At 43.7% G+C, this 27,657-nt stretch overlaps 1 protein-coding gene across 2 annotated transcripts; it reads left to right on the top strand.

The window, feature by feature from the left end:
* The first annotated feature begins 288 nt into the window (after positions 1 to 288).
* Positions 289 to 27,593, top strand: CDCP1 (CUB domain containing protein 1). Of its 2 annotated transcripts, XM_065629433.1 has the most exons (10): positions 289 to 406; positions 7,086 to 7,150; positions 14,405 to 14,608; positions 15,939 to 16,295; positions 17,617 to 17,985; positions 22,280 to 22,507; positions 23,242 to 23,622; positions 24,080 to 24,445; positions 25,720 to 25,801; positions 26,936 to 27,593. In XM_065629433.1, the coding sequence occupies exons 1-10, from the start codon at positions 321 to 323 to the stop codon at positions 27,381 to 27,383; spliced, it is 2,586 nt and encodes an 861-aa protein (XP_065485505.1). In that variant the 5' UTR covers positions 289 to 320; the 3' UTR covers positions 27,384 to 27,593. The 2 variants fall into 2 exon arrangements, with proteins under 2 accessions (XP_065485505.1, XP_065485506.1); XM_065629434.1 differs by lacking the exon at positions 7,086 to 7,150.
* The last annotated feature ends 64 nt before the right edge of the window (positions 27,594 to 27,657 follow it).

Here is a 27,657-nt window from a genome sequence, read left to right on the forward strand (position 1 = left end):
TCTTTTCCAACCAAAATGATCCTGTAATATGATTCTAAGTAACACGGCGGCGGCGGCGGCAGCACGATCCCTCTCACAGACTGCGACCCGCACCGCGGACGTCCCCGCCAAGCCGCCCGCATCCCGCCGCGCCGGGGCGGTGGCAGCGCCCGGGGCCGCCCCCAGCCGAGCCCGTCCCATCCCATCCCATCCCATCCCACCCCCGCCACCGCCCGGGAGGAAGAGGAGGGCCTTCACCTGCCCCGTCCCGCCCCGCCAGGTGCGAGGTGGAGCAGGAAGCGGCGTCGGAGGGGACCCGCGTCCGCCTCGGCGCCGGGCCCATGCGGGGAGATGGCGGCGGGCCGGGCGCTGGCCGCGCTCCTGGCCCTGCTGCTGGCCGCCTCGGGGCAGATCCTGCAGCGGGAAGGTAGGGACGGGGCTGGGGAGGGGGCGGCGGCCGCTCAGCCGCGGCTCGCCCGGGGGGGCTGCCCGGGCAGGGCGGGGACGCGCCCGGTGTGAGGCTGAGCCCTCCCTTGCTTCGCTTGTCCGCACCGCAGGCGAGAGAGCGGTGACTGTGTTTAATCTCTGCGTGCTCATTTAATAAGTATCAGTTACTAAAAGAGAGGGGGGAATAGGGTCGAATCGCATCCGTAGTGTCCATGCGGTGCTTTTTGGCAGTGGTAGCCGTCGGTGCTTTATGGCAGGCGGGGGGTTTGCGTGTGCGGTGACCGGTCTCCTTCCCGGAGGGAAGATTCACCGCCGCTCTGCCCGACTCCCCGTCCCGGGGGTGCGGGTGGTGCCCGGCACAGGCGTCCTGCGGCGCCGGGGTGCTCGGGCATCGCTGATAAATAACGTTGAGATAGGGACATCCGCTTTCAGCACCTCTGGTTTGAGCATTCCTTTTTCTTTCTCTGTGGAATAAATGCTGACAAGATAATTGATTTGATCTTTACGTCCTCGCTTGCTAGAGTATTGATTATGCGAGTAACTTCGCGAAGTCCTTTTCCCTGGATGCCAGAGAGGCAGCTGGATTATCTGTAAGGGGCTCACGGGACTGTGCTCTGTGTCCGTCACATAAGCCTTTAGGCGAGGGAATGGTATTTATGTAGAGCAATGGATGAACTGTGCGTGCAGGGAAACAGAATGGTTTGTACGTGTATGCCCAGGCGCATCGGGAAGTTTAGCGGCAGGCTGCTGCTCACAACCAGCTCTGAGTCTCTTGAAATTCCTGGATGCTTGATGCAATCCCATGTATGTAACCCATGAATAATTTTCTTAAATCCTGTCTGCGACCACAAAAGAATTCTGTTTATGAACACAGAGACAGCGTGGAGGGTTCTCCTTAGTTTCCAAAGCTGCTTGATTGCAAAAGATGTCCATCCACAAATCTTAACAGTCTGTTTTGTAGCTACTGGTCCTGTTGAAGACTCTTGAAGTATAACTCCTTTTATACAAAAAACCTGCTGAGTTATTTGCAGTGACTATGAAAGAATCTGATGTGAGATTCCTGCCTTTTTAATGTTTCTATTACCGTTAGCTGCGTTGGTTATACTGAAGTGTGGTTCGTGGCCGTTGTTATTATAAACAATACAGTTCAAACCTTGGCTGTGAAATTGGACAGTACTGTGGTTTAAGTTTCAAGCTATGTAGTCTTTAAACTAAAATATTTGCATTTAATGTATTGCCTCTGAGTCAGCTGAATGGCAGCGATTTGCATCTCTAAACCTCTTCAAAGGAAAAAGGAAGAATATTATACTCTGGTTAACTGCATGTTGTTTTCAAAGAAATCAAGCTTTTAAAACCTTAGAGGGGTCAGTGCTAGAAAGAGAGGAGCTAGACTTTCCAAGGATCTTGTATTGTTGTAGTAGCAAAGGAAAAAATCTTTTTTCATACATAGGTCTAGACCTTCACTGGCAGATGCAGCAACCTGTTAACCATGCGTTCTCACGTTATTCCTTACCCTCTGGTCAAACTGTGTTTTCAAAATATCAAAATCCTTTGTTCCTTTATTCTCTTCCCCCTCAATCTTCTTGATGCCTCCCATTAAACCTCATGGACTTGCTTTCGAGGCACAGTGCAGCTCTTTTTGAGCCAATGTCTTTGGTTTTTTGCTTATTGTCATCATCTGCTCCAGCTTCTTCCCATCTCTTGTGCGTAAAACATCCAAACAAATTATGCATCCATGTTGGTATTTCAAAAACAAACCAAAACACTTTATACCTGCTTTATGGATGGTTGAGACCACACCGTTAGTTTGGTTGGGTGTAATAATGAGCAGGATACCAGCTGTGTGGTGGCAGTGGGTGCAGGCTGTGTCTCCGGAGAGCCAAGCAAGTCTGCTTCGTGTGTGACTGTAATAGTTCTTGTCAGGGAGGTGGGAAAACCTAATCAGGTGGGAAGGTATGGGAAATGGAAGGAAGATGGTAAGTCTGATGAAAAATACCTAGTCTATCCTTGTTGTGCAAACCTTCCCTATGAACAAGATGTCTGTGTGGTCTGGGTCTTTCTTAGCTTCATCTAGAGGAACTGGGAGAGAGAGTTCTCCCCTGCCAGTGACCTTGGCCTTGGGCAAAACATGAAGTTCCTCTCTAAAGCAAAACTGGAAACAGTGAAGTGGCACAAAACACCACTGGCAGACCCGGCGATTTGCTGCCACTGATGGAGGTCCTTCTTCTTACCTCCTGCAACCCCTTCCTTTCCAACGACGTGCTTCTGCCCGCATGTCCCTCTCCTGCACAAGCACCACCACTCCTGTGTGCCAGGTCCTCTGTCATCCCGTCAAACTCACTAACCCAGTGCTTTCCTTCTCTTTGTGGACCCTCAGCCCCCTAAAAAAGAGGTGGCTCAGCCTCAGCTGCATTAGTGGCATGAATTGGCAGGCTGGTGGTTGCAGTGCTGTGAGAGGGACTGGAGAGGGAAACAGTGCCTTCCCAGGTTTGTTGGCAGATCTTGTGTGTCTGGTGCGTCCTTCATCCCAGTGGGAGTTGCTGTTGTTATTGCACAACCAAAACTGTAGCTGGAATGTTTCCCTGAGTAAAGATTTCTACTGAAAACCCAAGATAGTTCAGGTTAAGATTTTTCCACCGCACTCCTACATAGGTTGTGATTTTTAAGGAGTTCCCCTTGCTCTGTGCTGAGGTTGGTACTGGCTTTGCTGTTGCCACAGTTTGGCTGCAGATCGCCACAGTCTCACTTTCGGTGAGGCCAGGTTTAGGTTGGGTGTGCAGAACCACTGACAAGGTGATCATAAGGGACACGCACTTCTTCTCAGGGACTGGTGGTGCTCTGGTGGGAAGGCTACAAATCTTGGTGCACCTATTTCTAAAGCTGTCTCTTGTCATCCCTGATGAAGTCCTTTCTTCTCTCACCTCCTCCTTCCACCCTTTCCTGGCAGGTGCAGTATTATAGTGTTGTCCTTATTGTTCTATAGGAACGTGTAGGTGAAGCATGGTGGGTCACATTGTCTTCAGAGGAGGTTGTAGTTCTTCTTTAGATGCAACTTTATGCATAACATAGATTATCGAATGAAACATTGGTTAACTTGTAGGTGGAAAACTGCAGAAAGAAGTATTTAGTGTGATAGCTGTGTGTAGACGTGGGAGTGTGAGCGAAGCATTGCGTATCTGACCTTTGAAAATGTGTTTTTCAACTAGGAATGTGTTTCTTTGAAACACTAATAGTGAAATTAATCAGACTTTTATGACATCTATGAAACATAAACAAATATTTCAGATTTAAAGTATCCTTATGTAATAAAATCTGCATATGTATTTTGGGGTTTATCTTGAAAATGTCATTGTTATAATAAATGAATTTAAAGATAATGCTGTACTATTTCTTGGTCTGTCCTCCAGTGAACTTTTTCTTGGCAATTGACTGTTTTGAGTCATGCATCAGTCTTAACGTGCAAAGCTGCTTTAGTTTTGGGTTTTTTTTTAAATGAGGTGCTAGCAGGGTCTTCTTGCTGTTCTGACAGAATATAAATAAACAGTCTTTGTGCTGCTCCAAAAGTCAGTGGAACTTGGATTATTTCCATTCTGAATTGCTGTCTGCTCACTCGATCGAGACCTCTCCTTTTAAGATCACAACTAATGTGCATGAGTAGTCACTTGTACCTTTGTTTGCTTGTTTGTTGTTGTTGTTGTTGCTTGCCTGATGCCATTATCAGCCTGGAGTGCTTAGTTTTTACTCTCTAGAAAATAATGTGTGTGTAGTGAATTACTTATTTATCGTGTGCCTCAGCTCTAGAGCTACTACCTTAAATTTTCCACCAGAAAATACGCTTCATTTTTTTTTTCTCAGTTCCATTTTTTGGGGGTTTGAGATGTTTGTTTTTAGCAGGTGAGCCTTGTCTATGTGTGGGTTTCATTTGTTTGTCTTTTTTAAGTCTTAAAGGATGCAGAAGTAATGTGACAGCCCAAGTGGGAATGTGAGGTGGTGGGAACATGAAAATATTTGAGGATTAATATTTGAGGATTAATACACAGAATTGAACTTGTTGTCCATTGCAGCACAAATGACCACCAATTTGAGTGCCCCCACCAGAGATCCTCAGATAGGGTTGTGGTCTCTGGAGTCGTCTGTGAATGAAGTTTCTTTGACAGCCGTGCTCTTGATCATGGGGTTACTCGTATGCAAAACTGAAAACACGAACAAATAGCAGTCATTTGGATAAGAAGTGAAGCAGGAGAGAAGAAAGGTGATGCAGTGGGCCAGCTCCTCACTCCTTTGGTGGCTGGTGATTCTTTTGTGCCTGGGGTTGTCATTTAATGAGTTGTGGTGGCTCATCAAACAAAAAAAAATTAAGGGAGAGCAGGCTGAAGATAGTTATTTTTTTGGCATTGGCTCAAGGCGTGTGCTCAAAGGACTTGTCTGGAGAGAAACAAGGGATGGGAGGGTTGGAGGCTGCTGAAGCTTATGTCCAGGGTACCACCATGGACCTGTGACATGGAGGAAACTGTTCTTCAGCCAGAAGATTATCCTCCTCTCATTTTTATTCTGACTTCAGTGCATTGTCTTGATACCCTGTAATGGGAGTTTCTAGACAGAAATCAGGGCTTGCTTTATGAAATAAGGGAAGAACCTTTCCCACCTGATATCAGGTATCCTTTGGGTCAGTTGTGTTCAGGCTTGTTAATTACTTAAAGTAATTAATCTTATCTGTAAATAATATTGGACTAGTAAAGAAAGTAGGAAGAAAGCTACTGAAATGATTAAGCTTTGACTCCTTGAAATATGTAGTAGCAATATTTTCACAAATAAATATTGCTGGGGTTTGGTTTATTGGTGTAGCCCTTATCACCCAGCTTACGTCATATTTCTACATGTGTATGTGTTATACAAAAAAGCTTTGGAATCCACATCAGGCTTAGATAGAGGCTAAACATCCTTGCACTTCATTCATTCCAGAAATATTTCATATTAGAAATAGCATGAGGAGCAATCTTTTGCTGAGGACAAAGTCAAGATGCTTTTGGCGTTACCTGTGTTGAGTGGAACACCTATGTCTGGCAGGGATATGCTGTGTTTGCAAATTACTGTAGATAATAGGGGAGTAACATCCTTCTTCGCCAGTCTCTCCTTATTGATTTGGTTTTTCATTTGCTTTTAGTAATTGCTGATGACTAAACGTGGCCTTCTTCAGGTCCTGGCCAGTGATACACAAACGCAACCTGAGAGCAGTGAATGTGTGTGGAGATCTACCCCATTGTCTTGTGACCTGGTAGTGCTGGGTTGTCACTGGGGCGGTGTGGTGGGAAGCTGAGTGTTGCTCACCACTGTCACGAATGGGCTGTTCAGCTAAACTGACTGGCGATTTTTCTTATTATGTCTGCAGCAAGGACCTCCCACTGTCTTCTGGGTGCTCCTTTGAGGTTTTCCTTTGGATGCTTTCTGGTCTTGGTCTCCACACAAGAAAGGCTTGCTGCAGCAAAGTGTGTTAGACTGGAGGATATGGGGAAAAATGGGTCTTGGTCTCCAGTTTTGATCTAAACTGACTCTTTTTGTATAGCCCTGTGCCCTCTCCGCTTGCTTTGCTTAAGTTTCTGTTAAAATATTTTTTACACTTATAGAGCGTTAGTAATTTTTGTAATTTATAAACCTTTGCCTGACTAGTATTAAAGACTAAAGATGTTACCTTAACAGAGCACTTCCAGCAGTTTCTGCGACATCAGCCATCTTACTGAGGCTGTTCGGGTACCCCTGTCAAACCTCAGCTCTGGTGCGGATAAACCACCCGCTTCATTGATTTCTTGGAGTCCAACCATTAAGCAATTCCTGGAGAGCACCTGGTGACTTTTAGTGCTCTCTTAGCATAGGATTCAGCTGATAGAGCCTGGGCACCATCCCTCAACTCAGACTTCTCTAATCTGACGAAGGCGTGACTGTACAGATTCCTCTTTCTCAACATCTGCTTGTGCCACCAGGGCATGAAGGAGAGGACGTGCATTGTGCTGTGCTTAGTAAACTGTTGACTGTGGGCTGTTATGTCAGAGCAACATCTTCTGTTTCTGTATTAGCTGGTGACAGAGGTGAGGGTTTGCTGCCTGTAGCTGAACCTACGCCATGCAGATAGTGTTGATGGGACCTCCCAGAAGACCTTCAGGAAGAGCCAGCTGAAGAATCGTGTCATAACATCTGGTAGATGTGCATTTCGTGTATATTAGTAAGGTCTCATCTGCTTCTGAGTGCCCAGGCTGCCTGTACTGTGGGAAAACAGATTATTATCTTTTTTTTTACCTATCTCATATAGCGGAGGGCAAAAGTCTTACCTGTGCCTGTTCCATTGGACACCTTTTAATGACCATCCTCAAGGGTGCTGTGGGACAGCCTGCTTTGAGCTGTGCCTTTTGATTTCTTGGGGAACAAAGTGAGTGCAGTTACTTGCTGTCAGAGCAAATGCTTATTCTGAGCGGTACAGTCACGCTGGCATTTGGGAGTTGGCCCTGGCTCTTCTGGGTCCGTGGGTGGAGCTGAGAGACAGCAAACTGCAAGGGGTGAAAAGGAATGATCCTTCCTCAGAAGTGAGAGACAGAGCCGTTGTCAGGGTATCTGGCATGGGAGGGACCGCAGATTGTGAAACGCACTTTTCTACCTTCGTTAACCAGAGCCAAGACCGAAGAGCTGCTCAGACACGCTCCAAGATGCTGTCCTCTCGCTGGCTTACATCAAGGTAGGGATAAACTGTGCAAGCAAGGGAGGCTTCTGCAGCAACTTGTGTGGTGTTAGTGTTCCTCATGCCAGCGTGACGTTTTCTGGTCAAGCTGCACAGACCTTACGTTTTGAATGTTGTACGTGAGTTGGCGGTCAGCTTGCGGACATCATTCACTGAGCTCTGCGTATCTCTTCTACAGAAGCAACAAAACTTCATCCCTGTGAAATATTAATAATAAAACGTAAAAGGCAGCCCAGAGTCAACATTCTCCCTTCTGTAATTATGGCTAAACTTGCCAAGTCCCAAAATGTCTTTTTTCCATGCTTTTGGTGAAAAAAAGCTTCTTATAAAAATGCCTCTTACACACATAATTTTGTGAGTGTCTTAATTATCCTTCTAAAAAGGTTCCAGAGAAAGTGGTAAAAGTAATTAAATTTATAATTAGGGCATTTTTTTAAAGTTACTGTTAATCTGAAGATACTTTATTCCTTTGAGGCATTGCAAATTAACTTAATGAATTAACAAGTTTTGAGTGAGCAACCTTGTTGACCTGGAGTACTGACAGAGCTTCTGTGGTGGACTGTGCTGGGATGGCTTGTAACATCACTACCACAGAATTGTCCACCCTTCCTCCCTGATGAGGAGGAGAATGGAATGTATGACACCTCGCCTGCTTTGCATCCCCATCCTGGATATCAGTCAACCATGAGTGAAGATTAGGGGACTGTCATGTGGTGGCTGAGGAATGGATATTCTCCCCCAGGTGCCCTCTCCTGAGATGTGGGTTTTTACCCTGGCATAATAGTCATTGACAGCATCTATCTGAAAGCGTTTACAGCCTTTGCAGATTTTAAGCTTTAATTTTCTGGGTGATTACCTGAAAGCAATCCTTTCACAAAATATGAACCTCATATCCCAAGCAAGCATGGTATTGGAAAATGGGTTCAAACATAAGGAGATCATTGAGCAATGAGTACATAGTTTACATTTTAAATGTAAACAGAAAACCTGTTTGCTTTATAAAGTCCAGCAGGATTTCAACAGCTTGCAGCAAGCAGTAATTTGTGGTTGTGCTTGTGATCTCTGTTTGCTGCTCAAAGCACCATTTAGTAGGAGAGAAGAGTGTAAATGTTGTATGGGTCCCCTGACTAAAGCTTGAAGAATGTGAGGGCAATTACTTGGATGGGCACTGAAAGTGGAACTGGAGGAATGGATGATGCTTGGGCAACTGGGTGCTGTAGTTAAACTGGAGAGTTGTTGGACTCAAATTGACAAAGAAAGATTCAATAAGGTACCAAATGGTAGAGTCAGCAAAGGAGAGAGACATTTACTCTTTGAAATATACTTTGACCTGTTGTTGGCAAATTTGAGTCAACTGTGCAACAATTTGTGTTGGAGGGGATGGGGAAATGGATGATCAGGTGTAACATTGGTGCATCTATCTGAAAAGAGATTGTATCATGGAGGGTGTTGGTCTCTTCTCCCAAGTAGCAAGTGATAGGACGAGAGGAAATGGTGTCAAGTTGTGCCAGGGGAAGTTTAGATTGGATATTAGGAAAAATTTATTCATGGAAAGGGTTGTCAGGCATTGGAACAGACTGCCCAGGGAAGTTGTTGAGTCACCATCCCTGCAGGTCTTTAAAAGACGTATAGATGAGGTTCTTAGGGACATGGTTTAGTGCCAGAGTTAGGTTAATGGTTGGACTTGATGATCTTGAGGGTCTCTTCCAACCAAAATTATTCTATGATTCTGTCTCTTTTAGCTGAGCCATTAGGGTGTTTGCTTGGGATGCAGGATCTGGAGCCTGCAGTCCCCATCACCCAGGACACACCCTTGAGGTCCCCTCACTAAAGAAAGGGTGTTTTGGATGGATTGCTCTGAATGTGTCCTGCCAATGCTGCTGTCTCCTGCGCTTAGGTCAGCAACAGGAGTTCACGTGACTTGAAAGTGAAATCTTTCATCTTATGGTGGGATCACTGTGTTATTGAGTCATACTTCTTGCTTCCCACCATCTTGCCGTGACCTTTGCAGTAGATTATGGGTGGTGGAACAACCTCAGCAGGCTACAAGCATGCCTGTAGGCCAACATCCCTGCAAGGGCTCAGAATCTGAGATGAGGAGCTTTCCAGGAGAGCCTACCAAGCACTAGAGACAAACAGCACTGCGGTGCTATCCCTGTCCCGAGGCGGTGGCACCAAGTGTTGTGGTGGATGAGCCTGTTCTCTGGAGAGGTGTTTTGGTTGTGTGGTTTCGGATCCCCCTCAGGCAGAACAGAGGTTTGGATCCAGGTTCTTCATATCCGGAGCAAGCGTTGCCACTACTCGTCTTCTGCAGCAGCCTGTCTCCTCCAGCTGCCGTCAGCTTGTGAGTGGTGTCTGAGTCAGCCCGTCCAACTGGTTCTTATTAAAAATGGCTGAAGTAGAACAAGCCCACGATTTAACCAGAATTAGCAAACCAACAGTTTTTGTACTTTATTTTGGGATAAATTAATTTTTTGTTGAGTACTCCCATGGGCTTTGGTTTCTTGGTCTGTCTGGAGTGGTTTGATTGTTTTAATCCATCCAGTGAAGCCGTGAAACAGTTTGTAGATCCTTATGGATAAATTGCTGCAATAAAATGCAGCTCTCTACCCAAAACTAGTTGGACTCTGTTCTCACTCCTGATTTGTTTAGCAAGGCACTGTACATAGCCATAAAAATTGCAGTCCTTGCCTTCTACGTACATATGCGTGCTCTCTGTCTCTCCGTCTTCCACATTGCATTCCCCTCTTGCATAGGAAAAATTTCCTTTTGGCATTTATGTATACATATTAAAAAATACTTGGGGATTAGTGTCAGGTGCAACCACAGTAGATAAACTTAGGCTAAACTCTGAGGAGTAATACAACTTGTTTTACACTATGCAGTTTGTTTCCAACACAAATTGGAGAGCTCTGAGCAATAAAATTGATGAAAGGTTTGGAAAAATCATGCTGTTGAGAAAAAGCTAGCCAGGGTGCATTTTTGCAGAGAGGAGTGTTACTGAGTGATACAGGGATGCTGAAGTGAGACAACTGTCACAAAGGAGCAGTCTTAAGGATGAGCAGCAGTGAAATCCAGTTGTGGTAGGGAAGATGCAGATGAGACTGGAGCAATAGAAGAAATAGCCAAGGGAGGCTGCAGAACTGTAATTGCTTAGAGGAAAACAATTTAGGATGACATCAGATGTCTGTGTCAGCCTGTGAACCAGCTGAGGACTGAAGGCTTCACCTCTGACATCTTCCAGCCCAACAGTTTCTTTGTTGTGTAGACAGAGACTAGATCCAGCTCAGCAATGCTTCCTCTTGTTGGTTTGGATATCCTGTGTGTCATCCCTGTGCAGCATAATTGAGGCGTGGAAATTCCTCATTTACCAGAAACATGTATAGTTACTGGTAATCCTAACAAAAAGGCATGCAGTGGGAATCGTAGACAATGACAGATCAGTATGAGTCACCAAGAGACTCACTCATGTCTATAAAAGCTGTGCAATAAAAGTGATTTTAAGTAGTCTATTGTGCTGCATGTGTGTGGCTATAGTTTTGGTGATGTTAGCAATTCAGTAATTTTTAGTGTCTTTGAGATCACTTTCTGCTGATTTTTTTTTTCCCCCCTATGATTTGACAGCACCTCTCTAGCATCCAGCTGCTGTTGACATCACAGCAGTGTGCTCTTGTTTCTTTGTCCAAAATGATTATCTGTGGAGTTTCATGAGGCTGGCTTTGTGAACACCAGAGGCAACGTTGCTTTATTTTACCTGTATCTGCATGCCTTTTCCTTGCAGCCGAGAGCAAGGTCAGTCTCTCCTGTATGCTGTCAAGAGCCTTGTCTCACTTGCCATTGCCTGATGTCTTCTTTCTTGCAGGGAGATCAAATGAATGTTTACGTGGTCATGAAGTCTGGAAAGGAGTTGGGGGAGGCAAAAAACCCAGGCAGCAGAAGTCAGGTCTTTCAAGGGCTAGGGAAGATGATGCTTTGTTTTGGCCCTTTGTAGGAAGTATTTACTAATTTATTTCAAAATGTCATTCAAAATGTCTCTTCCTTGGTTTCAGCTCAGGGCATGCATTTGTTTTGTTTTGAAGCTAGTCATGGCCTTAAGGTTATGCCTAAACTTAATCCTCATGACTAAAAATGGTCATAGAGCTGTGCCCAAGCATTTGGTGCAGAAGTGCTGGCTGTTAGTGTCCCCAGTGGGTTTCTCCAGCCTGCCAGGTTGGCAATGTGGTTGTGCTGTCCCAGGAGTGGGAAAAGGAAGAGTGATAACTGACAAGAAAGTGAGGAACAGACTTTTCAGTCATTACTTGTAGACTGTAGATGGGAGTGACAATTACCATTATGTAAGAAAGAAGTCTCTTTTGCCCATAGCTATGAATTTTTGGTATTATGCTATTACACTTCATATCTGGATGACAGAAACATCAGAATAATTATGACCATCAAGGTCAAAGGATATTTTGTGCACTAAGCATTAATAACAACAACAACAACAACAACAACAACAACAACAACAACAACAACAACAACAACAACAACAACAACAATAATTTTAAAAACCAAAACAACAGACAAATAAACACACCAACAACAAAAATAAAGCCCAAAATCTTCCAGTGATATGGAAAACAAAATTCTGGGCTAGGCTGGAAGTAGTTGTTTCAGTCTGTGTTTTGAAAACTTCTTCTTCCTGAAGCAGGAGGAGGAGCAGCCCTGGTTGCTGCACCCCGTGGACGTTGCCCCTGTGATTGTCCCTTGTGTGTTTGGAAGGTCATTGCACGAGGCAGTTCCTAGCCCGTGTGGTCTTTTTTAAAAATTATTTTTCTAAAAACTCAGGGAAAACCCAGACTGAAAACCTCTATGAGAGCATTTCCAAGTCAGAAACGCAGATGTCAAGTAGTGCCAGCCATTGGAAGAGGTGAGGGAATTCAGTGTAGACCCTCAGGGCAGAGAGCTGTTCTGTGACTTAAAAGCCATAGGAAAGTTACTAAGTGACTAGATTATTACTAATGCTATAGAGGATTGGTAAAATCATAGTTACAAGTATGTGCAGAAATTTGGCAAGCCTCGTGATGTTCGAGGTTTTCATTTAAAGCCTTTGATCCTGGTGGCAAATAGGTAAGGCAGTTTCAAGGGCTTGCTAAGTCTTTTGACTCTAAGATATTGCGAAGAAAAGCTGAAAAGGCTGGAAAAAGGCTCAAGACCAACAAAACTCAAATAAATGCACAATGGGGTATCTCTTTGTGTACTTTCTTCTGCCCTGTTCCACCCAGCGGTGAGATTTTTGATGCCTGGTGTTTGCAAACCCAGAGCTGCAATGTTCCCCGTGGCAGGGAAGGACGATAGCCCGTGCTGACTGATCGATCCCTGGGGCTTTTGCAAAACATTGCAATCAAAGTCAGGCCCCGCAACCATGAGATTGCTGTAAAAATCAGGAGAATTTAAAAGGGAGGCTTAAAAATAGGACAGGCAGGGTTTTTTGTGGGAACATAAGTCACTAAAGCTGTACACTTCTCTCTGCAGCGGTGACAGCTGAAGTTTTGAGTTGGGTGGGTTGGTTGAGGGTCTCTGGTGTGCTCGTCTCCCACGAGAGGGCTTTTCCAACCAAGAGTTCCCAAGGCGTGCTCAGCCCTGCTCCCCACAACCCTCTCCAGGTGAGCCCCTGGGTCTCTGAGCTTTGGCCAGCCTCTTTACCACCACCAGGGTGACAGCAGCTGGTGTGGGCCAGGCTGGATGCTTAGATGCTCAAGGGATGGTGAGCAGCTGGGTAGGGCCTGGGTTGCCCTGCAGATGTGCATTTCTGAGTCAGCTGTTCTCTCACACTTTGCTGGCATGCTGCCTGGCAGTGGGAATGGCTGCAGGGGCTCTCCTGGGGTGCTGCACTGCTGGGTTTGCTAGGGTAAATCTCTTTATCAGGGTTAATGAGCAAGAGGATTCCCAGCCTGGCATATGGGCAGAGCTTTGTCATGCAGCCCTGCGTGATGTCCCACTCAAGGAACAAACCTTTTTGAACAGAACTTGGGGTTACTTTATTTCTAGATCTCTCTCTATATATATAAGTTGGTTTTTTTTCCATAAACACTAAAAGCAAGAGTGCTGTAGACACTGGTTGTATCTTCTCTTCTGTACAGAGAAATAAGGAAGGGAGAGTAGTGAAAACCAGTGGCAGAAAACTTGTCAAGTGGCCTTCCTCAGATTTTCACCTGGGGCTGGTATACAGTTAACCTCAATGCAAACTTTACTTGCTTCAGCCGGGTCTGGGCTCAATCTTTGCTAATCGTCAAACTGATGCTACTAAGTTTTCTAGTCTTCTTGAATGTCCAGCCGGTGCTCCTTTGTGTCTTCTATTGCATGTAGGTTTTAGAAGACAGTCAAGTTTGGTCCATTTGTTGATAAATTGCTAGCAATTTGATATGAGAAGATTATTCAACAACTGGTTTATTCTGTGGCTCCACTATTTCCTGTGGGAGCTGCTACTGCATTTGGTAGTGCTTGAGGATGGGCTGAGGCTATGTATTCCTCAAAAGCAGTAAGTCTATGATGGTCATGTCTGGGATGGAAAGGATGTATCCAAGCACACGTGGTCCATCTCAGGCTACAAATGTCTTCTGTGCTGCTGAGGGGTGTTGACGGATGTCCTATACCTTCAAGGAATTAGTTGTAAAAGGTGGGGAAGGTGGGAGAAGGCCGTGACCACATGTATACCTGTCTGTTGGTATGTACTTCCGGTATCGCTGGAGTACCTAGTCTGGCCTGGAGCAATTGTTGGGGCATACCCAGAGATTCACCTGTTTCTGTCATGTACAATTTAAGTTGAGGATTCATTTGTTGTTTGGCTGCTGAATAAACCTCCTGAATTGAGTCACAACTTGATGGCTGCCTTCAAAAATGAAGCAGGCTCTATGATGGGCATAAAAGACTGAAAACCAAAGTCTGGACAACAGAATTTTGAAAGGAATAGCTGAGCTACTTCTTAAATGTGAAACAAATAACACCAGTGAAAGTAAACTGCAGCAGAACTGGTCCTACACAAATTCCATGTACACCTCTCTCTGGGCACATGCAGCAAGTGGATTTCTATGTTGTCTGTGCTGGACTGGAAGAGCTGAAGCACTTTCTATAAGTAGAACGCCAGGGACTTTTGAGAACACGGATGCAAATATTCCTTCTGACAGCATCACATCTGTGGGATGTGTGGAGAGGCTGGTGATACTCGTACATGCTTGTAACAAAACATGTCTATTTATTTTTCTCTCTTAGCTTCCTTTACAATCTCTCTTCGTAAGGTGGACAACATCACAGTTGTGATTAAACTGAGACCTGGTGTTTTACCAATCTGCCCAATTCGTGTTAAACATGCCATCGTGTTTGAACTCAAGATAAAACCTGGGGACGACATAACCTTTACCTTCACTTGTAGTACTCCAGAGAAGTATTTCGTCATGGAAATTCAGAAAAATATTGGTAAGATACAGTTTTGAAATTTTCCTCCAGTAAAACCACATACTTCTTTTTCCAGTTACTGTATTAAGGTGTCTCCTATAATCTTGGATAAGAAGAAATCTTTGAACACTGATAAATAACCTTGAATTGTTGAAACTACACAAGTTAAAGAACTTTCTATTATGTCTGGCAGAATTAATGTTACTTGGCTCTTTTGGAAATAGTTAAATGATAGTTTGTTCCATAAATTCCTTGCTGCCTTCACTTCTCCCACAGTTTAAAAACCTGTCAAAGAATATTTTTTCCTTTCCAAAGCTTCTAAGCACTGATAATGATGTTACCCACATTTATTTGTTGAACAGCTTGATTGTGTCTATAAGGGCAACATAAACATTTTAGACACACGTGTGTTTCCTTATATTTAATCAACAAACATTATTGAAGTCAAGAAACTGAAAATTTGGAAGTTGGAACTAAACCTTCATTTTCTTTGAATGTTATCCCTGGTGTATGTATGTTAACGTACTCTTTAATGGTATGAGCACGTGCTACTTCTCAACAAGATTGGGCATTCAGTCTTTGGTAACATCCTTCCTATTTTGTGGGTGGTATTCAACAATAGTTCTCTTCACATTTTGTAGTTTTCTTCATATGATTCACGCAAACAGTAATATTCACAATATTTCATTATATATTTGTAAGATGCACTTGTGATATTTCTTCTTTTAAACTGGAGCCTATACATAGATTAAAGTGTGCTTATTTTTAGTGTCCAGGTTGAAATATCAATAATCTGGATTTTTCAGATAAAAGTTTTCCAGGTTCTCCCCAGAATCCTGCAGTGTCAGTTGTTACTCATCACTTCTGCAAAATCTGAGCCTGAGGTTGTTTATCTGGGCACCAAGGAAAAGATACAGTTCATGGCAAGCAGTGGAAATTTAAAGATTAATGTTTTGCCAGGAATTCTCTGAGTGAGAGGTGATAAAATTGATTCTCTAGATCCATGATTTCCAGCTCTCCTGATGTTGAATTTTACCCTTCTGTTCATTTAGCTCTCTACCCTGTTCAGTAAATACCTTCTAAATTCTTTAGCAAACAAGGCAGTAGTACTACAATGAATCCCTGCTATTAGTCAGCCTGACTAAAGCAGGTTTGTCCTGTCTACTCTGTGGGCAAAGAGTCCTGTATAGTGATAACATGTGACCATCTCATAGGAGTGTCTTTTAATGCATATAGAAGTTAAGTGCAACCTAAAAATTGTGAAAATAGCAATGAAGAGGAAAGTGTCGATTTCTTTGTTAATTTGGATGCTTTCCATAGTGTATCATGGCTGTTCTCTCTCTGCATTTAGACTGTGCGTCAGGTCCATGTCCCTATGGAGATGTTCATCTTTACCCACCGGGGCTACCTCACCTTAATAGGACTTTCATCTGGGATGTGAAGGCAAGTACAAAGGCTGGACTTGAACTGGAATTTTCTACCCCGTGGCTAAGACAGATTGACCCAGGAGAGACGTGCCCAGATTTCGTTAGCTACAACATCAACAGCTGTATCGATAAGGCCACAGTCAACATTGGCACCTTCTGCAGGAACGGCTCGGTGTCTCGCGTCAAGCTGCTGGGAGGAGTCATCATGTCTCTGCACCTCCCGTGGGACTCGCCTCTCACCACCTCGGGCTTCAACATAGCTAACAGGGCTTCCATAAAACGTACGTACCTGAGCAGTGTTTCCTTGCCTGTAATCGCCTCCTGCAGAGTGCAGCAGAATTCTTTAAACCTTTCTTCTTGGGTAACCTCCTGGCTTTGGTGCTGCTACCCCTGACTCGCTTCTACTTCATCTGTTGTTGTGTGGTTTTTAATTTGGTAGCTGTTGGTCTTCTAGCATCAAAATATCTCAGTTTGATTGGTTAACCTAAAAATTATGAAAACTTTGTGAAGCTGCTTTTGGTGCACATTTCTCATTTTCAATTATTTTAAATTTCATAAAACTTAAACATACCTGCTCTGTTGCTTTTATTTTTTTCAGCCAGATGAGACTAGATGGCATAATTAGAATGAGCCAAGAAAGTTATTTGCTGCTTACAGTGTGTAGTTGGGTTTGTTTACTTTTAAATAAATGTTTCGTGCTTTGCTGGTGTCTCGAACCAATGCCTCTCTTCAGGAGGGGAAGGTGAGCAAAGAGGAAGCAGTGCCTGGAAGGCACATGAAGCTGCTTAAATACAGCTGTCTGTTTCAACCTGCACAGTAACACAAAAAGTTGTGTAATAATCTTCTTAAATTCCTGGACTATTATATAGCAATCAGTGCATTACTTTGTGATTTTGTGACAAACCCTCTTTGGGAAATGTTCTTGCTCTTTACTTGAATTCTGCAGTTGTTGCCGTCAGTTATAGAAGACATCTGGTCCAGGTTTGAGCTTCTAGAACATGAGTTTTTCTAAGTCCTGACAGTTGCACATCCTCACCGGAGTGCTAGAGTGGGACTGTAATCTCTGTGTACCAACTTTCGTGCTGCCAAGGGTCATCCAAGCATGAAGTGTCTTACACAGTTTCTCTACTCATGTTTCATCATGTGTGGTTGAGGCTCTTTGCTGACATGCTTTTGTTAGATCTAGGAGGTTTTTGGACTGTGCTGATATAAAAGTTCACATCTTTATTTCCTAAAACCCAGTGAAGCCGAAGCATTTGTCAGGTTGCATGTTTGCTCTTGTAAAGCCAGGATCAGAAGTAGGAGATAGGATATTTACTTTCCAAAACACAAAGGCCTCTCTATCTGTGTGTTTGAAAGATAAAACCACTAAACTGAAAATATGGCATTAAAATATCCCTTACCTTTTATGTAATTGAAAACAAAAGCATCAGCTCAAGTATGTGTTTTAGCCTGAAGGTTTTGCAATAACCTAACCTATAGCTGAAGTGGATGATCTCACTGTCAAAATAAAAATACTCTGCTGCTGGGGTGCTACATTTGCCAGCGCGTCACCTTTAATTGCAATTTGTTTTGTATATTGTTTTTCCTCCCATGTTTTAGGGTTATGCATTATTGAATCCATTTTGAAGGGGGAGTCTGCAATCACCCTGATGTCCCCAAACTACCCGCTGGGCTTTCCAGAAGATGAGCTCATGACGTGGCAGTTCGTGATCCCTTCCAACATGAGAGCAAGTGTGTTTTTCCACAACTACAGCCTCTCCAACTGCGAAAGGAAAGAGGAGAGGGTGGAGTACTACCTCCCCGGCTCCTTCAGCAACCCGGAGGTGTTCAAGTTGAGCGACAGCCAGCCTGCCAATATCGCTGGCAGCTTCAACCTGTCCCTGCAGGGCTGCGATCAGGATGCCCAGAATCCTGGCATCCTCCGCTTGCTCTTCCAAGTCATCGTTCAGCACCCGCAGGTCGATGAGAGTGAGTACCTGCCTGCCCCTTCCAGGGCTTTTGCTTACAGTCAGCTGGGCAAAACACCACAGGGAAGAGAAATACCAGGGGGTTTTTTTGGTCATAATTTTTCTTGAACTTTGGTCCCTCTTTGTGTTTAAGGAGGTGGGTTGCCAAGCAACACTGAGGCCTGTTTTGCTACCCTGGGTACCACTGGCTGTCATTATGGCAAGGCGAACAGCAATGCTAAACTTTGCAATTTGTGATGGAGTGCAAAGCTCCATCATAGATTTTACACTGTAGCTTGTAAATGGAGATTCCTATCCTTTCCAGCACCTGCATCATGTAATTGAAAAATACTTTTAACACCTGTGGTATCAGGTCTTGCATGTTGTATAAACAAAGCCAGCTTTTCCTTGCAACTGTGTTCCCTCTGGGCCCTGATCCAGCTGTCGGGCAAGGACTATAAGGTGGATCAGAATTGTCAAGGCTGACGTGTTACTGCCTTTTCTGCAGTACAGAAATAAAGTTCAGGCTTGTTTGGAGAATTTAATTTTCAGCTGTAAGATTCAACATTTTAAAGGTAATTCTTAAAATGCGAGCCCAGGTTTCTGCTCTGTACGTAAGCAGCTGTGCTTAGCCAGGTGAAACCTGCTGTCACAGCTGGTCAGGATCCATAGCATGAACTGGTGAAACTGGCAACGTAAAATTGTCTTCTTACTACTAATGGCATCAATATGCATTTCTTTCGTTCCTCTGAGTTTTATTTTGCTTCCTAGGGAAGCCTAAACATCTTTTAGTGTGAAGAAGTCGCATTAGATATGAAAGGTGTCAATAAGATACTCCAATGATAATATGCCTTACACATTTGGTTGTTCATTAGTTTTCTTGTTGCTACACTACGAAAATTTTTTTTTTCTGTTTTCTGTCCCCAAATTCAGACAGGCTTAACACAATGGCGTGTAGTGCCACAGCATCTATCTAAAACCAAAAATTAAAGACCTGGCTAAGTAATGAGCTATGAAAAAAGTGATTTATCCTCTGGCTTCTTAGCTCTGATCTCAGTTCATGGTGGAGGTTAATAGTCAAGGTACCCTCACTGCAGAGGAGCAGGTGAAAGGAACTCCATGCTTTGGACTACCACTGCAGCAGGAGCTACTTAGAGGCTTTCTAAGTCATTTTAGAGGGGATGAAGTTTGAATGGCATGGACCTTAAAGTCATGCATCCAGAAAGGGTCTATAGCATCTCACCATTGTAATCCTCAGTTCTTTGCCTAGTCTGGCTCCGTTCGTGAACAGGAAATCCTCCTGAAATTGTTGTTAACCAAATCATGTTTGCTTACATTTACGGTGTGTTGCACTTCGGAAGCCAGACAGAGAGAAAACGTTGTATAAAGTTAATCAGCTTTATCTCCTTTCTACTTTGGAAAGCAAAGACGAATTTTAATATGTTTATGGGCCGTAGACAAGATGATAATCACCTGAAAAATAAAAACCAAGTTGTCATTTATTGAATGAAATGCAAGTAATAAACCACTTGGATTTAAGAGACAGCAGCGGTTTCTCTAGGGATTTTGTAGGATTTCATGAGTGATTTTGTAGTTATATAAGTTCTGCCAAAGATTCAAATTCAGCCCCCAAGACAGTACCGAAACTTTTATTAAAAAAAAAAAACGCAAAAAATGCCATCTGCAGTGTACAAGTTAAACATAGCTCTTATTAAAAATGCATTGATATCTGCATATTCTCAAAGCCTCCCAAACATTTGAGTATTCCACAGCTGCCTGTGATGCTTGTCATTAAACAAGAGGAAAATATAGCTCTTTCCAATCAAAATGATTTATTGATCTAACCCTTTCTGTGTTTAGCTGCAGCAGAAAAACAAACCTCTGAAGAATGAGTAACCTTGTGGTAGTAATCCTAGCTTCTGTGCTTGGTTGTGGCGATGACTTGGAGATTTCCACCTTACTATTTGCCCTTTTGTGTGCATGAGTTCCCACACAGGCGAAAGCTGTTTTATTCACCTTTTGTTTATGCCTTTAAGATCCATAACTAAAACCCAAAAATTAAGAGTAATAATCATGTGTATATGTGTGTATATATATTTTTTTATTTATTTTTAATCTGTCCTTTATAGAATCGTAGAATCACAGAATGGTTTGGGTTGGAAAGGACCTTAAATATCATCTAGTTACAACCCCTCTGCCACGGGCAGGGACACCTGCCGCTAGATCAGGTTGCTTGCTTTGTCATCAGAGACACGTGCATTGTTAACAGCATAAGGATGCTCTGTGCGTCTGGTGTCTGTCTTTGCACATGATAGTTAATCTTTGTGAACTAGGCCACGGCCATAATCTTTAATTTTTTTTCCTCTTTGTTTTCCTCTCCCCCTTCCAGATGTTCCAAGTATTTGCAACTGCCATTAGCTTATGTGGGAGAAGGTGTTTGTCATCCCCGCTTACCCCTGTTGTTCCGACTTGCTGTAGCAAGTCATCTAGGATATCACAGACTTACGAAGTGGCTGAGGTTGGCAGAAACTTCTGGAGATCATCTAGTTCCAACCCACTGCTCAAGCAGGGTAAAACAGAACAGGTTGCCTAGGACCATGTCCAGTTGGATTTTGAGTCTCTCTGCAGACTTCACAAGTTCTCTGGGTAACCTCTTCTAGTGTTTGACCTCTCTTGCATTTTTTTTTTTTAATGTTTAAGCAGAATTTCCTATATTTCAATTTTTGGCTCTTGCCCTGTCACTGGGCACCGTTGAGAAGAGTCTGGCACCGTATCATTTACACGCAGGTTCACACATCCCCCTGAGCCACCTTCTTCAGCTAAACAGTCCTGGTTCTCTGTTTCTTCTCCTGTGACAGATGCTCTTAAGCATCTCTGTGGCTCTTTGGCCTTACTCCAGTACATCCATGTCTCTTTTGTACTGGGGACCCCAGAACTTGACCCAGCACTTCTGATGTCTCACCAGTGCTTTAGCAGAGGGGTACACTCACCTTGCTCAACCTGCTGTTGATGCTTTCTAGCGCAGCCTAGGAGGCTGTTGGCCACCTTTGCCTCAGCAGCACACTGCTGGCTCGTTTTCCACTTGGTGTCCACCAGGATCCCCAGGTCTTTCTGCAGAGTGTCTTTCCAGCCCTACTCTTGCAAACTTGCTGAGGGTGCACTCTGTCCCACTAGTGAAAGCAGTTTTGGCCTCAGTATGTGCCTCCTTAAGCAGATCTTTGGACTGAATATAGGTTTGAGAGAGGCTGCCAGGGATGATGGTCACTGTGCACCTGAGCACCTCAGGTCCAGCGAACTCAGAGGGTGTTACAAGGCTTCCTGCAGCAGCTGGTGTGCAGTTGGTACGGCGAAAGGGGTGGACAGCAAGAGAAGTGGTGGCTAGTGTTGAGGAAAAGGAAGGTTGCTCTTTACTTTTCAGAGTTAACTCTGCCAGCTCCCTGGTTTGCTTGTTAAAGCAAGTCAGAAAAAATTTCTGGAAGAATGATTTTGAGCAATTAAATGGAAGGGCAGTGTGGTAGTTCAGTCGTGCTGTTTGAAGGAAACAAAGCAGTCTAGCAAGGCTTGGTCCTCAGCCTTCCCACTGGCATGGTGACAGACTGATAATTTGCAGCATCTCTGTATGTTTTTAACTGCCAAACAGAAGATGCTTTTAGAAAGCATCTTTGAAGACTCCAGTGACCCTCATGGTGACTGCCAGCACTTCAGCTGAAGTACAGCACTTGGCATTTTTTTTCACTTTTGAACCATATTGCTGCTTGCATTTAGATTAGCTTAATTTTTAACTGACTCCAGACAACCAGATGTGCTTAATTACTTACTTTGGACAATTTTCTTCAGCTTTGCTCTGAAAAACCTAAACTAACAAAAAGTTAGCTGAGATGGCAATCTTGCAATAAATACAAAATTTGAGAACGGAGAACCTTTTTCTGATCAACTGTTGTGTAATCAGTAGAACTGATTTTAAAAGAAATACAAGAGACATCTTAAGGAAAACAAACCTAACATAGTCAGTTGAGCTCCTTACATTATAGCCTAACCTGTTTAAAAGGGGCTAGCATACATGTTACCCTGTTATAGCTGGAAAACAGCGGGGAAATGGGTTTTGTGTGTGGAAAGATTAAAACTTCTAAATTCAGAGAGTGATACAATACTGCCTGAGTTTGTATTACACTAATGGAAACAAGTAAATGATGTTGTCTTAGGTAATATAGAAACAGCTGTGACAGCTGCTCATCTGATGGGGTGAGAAGAGACCGAGGAGGTTCTGCCTCACATGCATCTTGCCAGTAATTGCTCTGGGGTGTTCTTCGTTGCAGATGTCACCCATTTGGTTGACCTGAGCAAGGAATGGAACGTGACTGTAACGATACACTTCGAAGGGTGGCCCAGCCGCGTCCCACTCATGTCTGAACCGATATGCCTGATCTGCAAGGATCCTCGCACCTGCGACCGTGTCTTGACTTTGGTGTCTGGTGCCATCTACAAGATCTCCTTTCTGTGCAAGGACTTGTCCCGTCTGAGGATCACAGCTGAAAAAGGCATAAGTATGGCAAAAGTGCCTTAATGTTTTTTCCCTAGGGAATGCTTTTGTGTGCTTTTCCCCAGTGTTCTCTCCTGCTTGGCCTTTAAATAGAGTGGGGTTGGAAACCAGGTGCTGGCCAGCTGGGAGATGGGTACAATGAACCTGGAGGTGACCTTGTTATTTGCTACGTCATTCTACCTTTAAAAATAGAAACTGCATAGCTATTCTTAGAAGGGAAGGGACAGAAGGCACCTAAGAATCCTCTTGCTGAAAACTGTAAAATAAGGAATTAGAATAGGAGAGCCATGAAAATTCAGGACCAAGGTGGCCACCAGGAATGCGTCTTGTGCTGCTCGCATGTCCACTTAGTGTAGGATTTTCCCAAATGCTTTTAACTACCAGTAGAGTTTTAAAGTATGTATCTGGACCTTGACTAGGCTGCAGCTGTGGCCCAGTCAACCAGTGATATAGCGAAAGTATTGTCTTGAGTGAGGAATTTTGAATGTGTTTTTATCTGTTGGTTTCTTTGATGTTATGCACCCTTTTAAGGAAAGCTCTTTAACAACAAATGGTACATGCTTGAGTGAAGGTTGCTAAGAGAGGGTATTTTCTCACATAAATGCTTTTCTGAGTCTGTAACACAAAACTGACGGTACTCTGGGTATGTGTACTCTGGTACACAAGAAAACTTGCTTTTCCTAGATATTGCCTCTGCAAGAAAAATACAACCCTTGGGACTTGTTTTTGTGATTGCAGGCTGTGTCGATCTTCGGTGGTGTCAGAGGAAGATGTATTCCCTGTTGGTGCCCAAGGTTATTACCCAATTGCCAATTCGGCTGCATAAGTTTATTTGGAAGGTCTCAGCTCCTGATTTGATCAACGTAGAAATTACTTCTCCGTCCTTGAAACTTCAGCAACACGTCCCAGAGCAAAGGTGCAACACAAGCTACAGTTACAGCATTGTTAGTGCCACTCCAGAGACAGAGTTGAATGTTGGTGTATTCTGCCCTGGTGGATCCATCGAAAAGATTCAGATGAGGAATAATATCACCATATCCTTAAAAACATTCGGTAAAGGATTCCTCAATGACTCTAACCACCAGGATCTAAAAATGTCTTTTGTGCCACATATTAAAGGTAAGGTAGTGGTTTGTACTTCTTTGTTGTACAGTGTTGGACCTCTCCATAGGCTCGTTAGAGCACATATAAATAATTAGAGGTAAGAGTTAAATTCCTTAGAGTCTAATCTTGGAGCCATTGCTAGCATCAATCTGAATCGATGAAGTGTTTTTTTCCTGGAAGAAGGAAGGAACTTTCTACTCTATGTGGCAATTAGTTGTTTGTGGGAAATTCTGCAGATACATCTGTGCTAATTGGGATAATTACTGGTGTGGAAGGGACGATAGGTGAGTTGTATTGCTAGTACTGAGATGCAATTGACTGTATAAATTTGCTGATCGCAGGTGTGACACTTTTTTGTTATGTAGAAGAAAGACCAGATAATTTTACATGTTGAAAGAGAAACCTTTAAAAATTAAAACCAAGAAGTGTCAAAACAAAGTTTTAATTCCGTTATTCCTTTTCTTTACTACAGATGAGTGCAGTTTCACTGTGAGTCCAGATCCAAAAGCTAAAGTTTACTTGCAGACTCCCAACTGGCCCTATGGTCTACCTCCCTATGTCTCCATATCCTGGTACGTCGTTGTGCCCAGCAAGCAAGTTGCCCGCCTAGGGTTCTCCAAGGACCGCATGGGCATCACGTGCGAGACGGGCCGTGCCTACGTCAACATAAAGGAAGAGACGCTGGGGGCAGAGGAGATCGTGCGCCGTGAGGATGAGCTTCTGCCCAAGCCCCGAAATATGTATCACGACTTCTGGGTAAACGTCTCCAACTGTAAACCTGTGGATAAGACGCAGCTGACCTTGCAGTTCTGGGTGGCTTTAGCTGACAAGCAGATAGGTGAGTCCTGTGAGGCTGTGGTGGTTTGCTTTCTGCTTATTTCCTTGCTTTTCCTTGGGGGAACAGTAATGGATGCTGGTCCACCTTGGGTGTGGGTTTTATGAAATCTCTGCTTTCAGAAATACATGTCCCACAAAAACCTCTGAGAGTTACAGCTGGGTGCTCCTAGAGGCTGGGGAGGAAGGAAGGTTTTTAGTGTGTTTGGGTGGGATTTTTTTTGAGACAGGGAACTGCAGGGCCCGAGGAAGTAAGTCTGGATTTTATTTTCTTTATTTAATTTAGCTTCTTAAATTGGAGATCACAGTTAGAAGATATTAAAAGATCAAGTAATGTTTTTTCACTCCCAAGGTCACAGACCTGGTGAACAACCTGGGACTTGATTATGCAAACGTATTCATCCAAGTAGTCTCTACTTCATGTTAGCAGTTCAATTAGTCTCAGTGTTCACATGAGCAAATAATCATCCCTGGGACAGGTCTAACCATTTAGTGGAGAGTGTACTGACTACTAACAGCAAAATCTGTATTCTTCGTGTCTCTCATCTCTCTGAAACATAAATCATTTTTTAAAAAGGCATTTTTAGGGTAGGCTTTGCTTGTATAAATTTGCTTCACATTTGCATTCCTCTTCATCTGTGGGAGACTGCTCCCTGTAAAAGTATTGGCTGCACAGGCTAGAAATGAAACAGTGTCAAATTAATTTCTTCTTTTTTTCCTCTTTTTTTCTTTTTCTTTTTTTGGTAATGTATATTTCTTTTAAAACACACGGCATTTTTCTTTGCTCACACATGGACTTTCCTGATCAATTTTATGACTTTTAGAAAACCCTAGGTCAACATAATCTGTGTATTTCAGTGGAAACGATTGTATTGAGGAGAAGTTGGTGAAATGTCACTGTTTCCTTTGTTGAATCCCTCTCTGTCTCTCTCTGCACTTTGTTCTCTTCCCTGCCTATTCAGCCAGAGGTATGCGAGGCGTTTCATGTAAGTTTAGCAACCCATCAGCTGTGTTGAATTCTTGGAGGTAGGATGGTGGGCTGGTTGGGTTTTTTGTCTGTGCTTCACTGCTAGCAGCAGGAGTTTGTTGTTGCTTGGCCTCCAACCTCTTGGAAATGGTTTGTGTTACCCCATGGTGAGCACACCTTGGAAACTCCTGCTGCACAAGCAGCTCATACACTTAGAAACTCTTGAGGAGGTTCAAACCCAGCTGGCTTTTAGGAAAAAAGCTAAATGTTTTCTGTCTCACTCAATGTCCTTGTACCTTGTCTGTTTGCAGACCTGGGAGTGATACTTGCTGTGGTGGCTGGGGCTGGAGTTCTTGTGGCTATCGGACTCGCTGTATGCTGTGTTAAGAAGAAGTAAGTTCATAATTTGGCATGTGTAACTTAGCAGTTCAAGAAGGTGTTTCAAGAGAGCTGCTGGGGCCTCTGTTTCACGTGTTCACATGGGTCCCTTGAGCAAGGGTCTGAAGCATGAGGTAGGCAACACATTGGGGGTTGAAGTAGTGTGCCCCCAAGAACGCTGCTTTACTCTAAATTGATTGACTTTAGGAGTAGAGCACCATTCTTTGAGTGGCCTTACTTTCACCCCCAGTGCATTGCCTGCTTTGGCCTTACTTAGCATGGACTTCTGGCTGTACTGAAGTAAAGTATTTGGCTTCATCAGCAATTCCTGTGAAATGAAATCGCAATGAATGTGGCTCCTGTGCCTCTAGACAAGGCTTTGTTCAGATAAGCTGCAAACTCACTGAGATACACTAATAGCTATCTTTCATCTACACAAACTCCAGCAGCTTCTTCTGGAGTTTGCACACCAAGTGGGGGCATTTTTCTATGAGATGAGCCCCTGGGGAGAGAACTACGTTGTGCAAAGCAAACAGGCGTAGCCTTACTCATGCAAGCAGAGTCTGAAGTCACTGATAGCTTGGGGTTTCTCTACACGTATGCTCGGTGCTGGCAGGGTGATTGGGTCCTGAAGCTGTAGAGTGCAATTGTGCAATATGATAACTGGAGCCGTTATGAGCACATTTCTCTGCCGCACAGGAAAGACTTTGCAAATACAGTCAAGAAAAATTCATTCAACTTTCATAGAGCACCCACTATCTTACTGGCCTTCAGCAACACTCAGCCGTGTTTTGTGAGGATCTGATGGCCTCTAGGTCCTATTAGTGTCTGTGGATGTAGGGAGGCTCAGTACACTGCACAGCTGGACCCCTGTACTTGGGAGGCTGTTGGAGTTAATCTTGAAGACTTCAGGGTCAGCAGAACAGCAGTAGGTAACCAAATAGTGTGAAGTTATTTTCTGCTCTGCCAAAAAAAGCAGGTCTAGACTTGAGAGTTATTTTTCCTAAGGTTGCAAGTAAAGCCTTCGATCCAGGTAGGTCGTCTGACCCTCGGTAGGTGGGTTGGGTAAACAGAAGCTGCCATTATTGAGTTCAAACACAGCAGCCATGCGTTCTTTCTGACCTGTTAACAATTCCAACTCTGTAACAGGAAGAAGAAAAGCCAAAATCCCATGGTGGGAGTGTACAATGCTAACGTGAATACCCAGGTGCCCGGAAAAAAAGGCTTATTCGCAAAAGGGAGGAAAAACAATGAGTCTCACATCTATGCAGTTATTGATGATGCTATGGTCTATGGGCACTTGCTGAAGGAATCCAATGGCACTGTCACTCCAGAAGTTGATGTGTACAGGCCTTTCGATGGACCCGTTGGTAGCTTGCCACCTTCTCCACCTCCATTCTCCTTCAGAAAAGACATTAAACATTCTCCTAACAGTGAGGAACCTCCACCTCTGACGGACACAGACCATGACACTTACACTTTTGCTCATCAGAAATCGGGGCAAACGGAGGACAATGGAGATAAAAATGAAAAGATTAATGGAGATACGAGCACATCCTTGCTGGAAAATCAGGAACAGGATGGTTTAGTGGAGTGATTTTATGCCAGGTATAGCAGTTTCCTGTGGAAATACAGGTTACCTGTAAGGAAAAGGGTCTAGGGAAGAAAACTGAAGAGGAGTGTTATTTTTAAATGTGTTTTGATGTTTTGTGTTTGTAGAGTTTTGGGGGTCTGGGTTTTTTTTGTTGTTGTTGGTTTGTTTGTTTGTTTGTTTGGGTTTTTTTGTTTTTGTTTTGTTTTTTTTAAATTGAGCTGTTGATAACTTTCAGTTTTAGAGTTAACATCCAGCAAACTCAAAAACAGTTGAGACA

The sequence above is a fragment of the Caloenas nicobarica genome, chromosome 2 (genome assembly GCF_036013445.1).
Source record: "Caloenas nicobarica isolate bCalNic1 chromosome 2, bCalNic1.hap1, whole genome shotgun sequence".
NCBI classification, from domain to species: domain Eukaryota; kingdom Metazoa; phylum Chordata; class Aves; order Columbiformes; family Columbidae; genus Caloenas; species Caloenas nicobarica.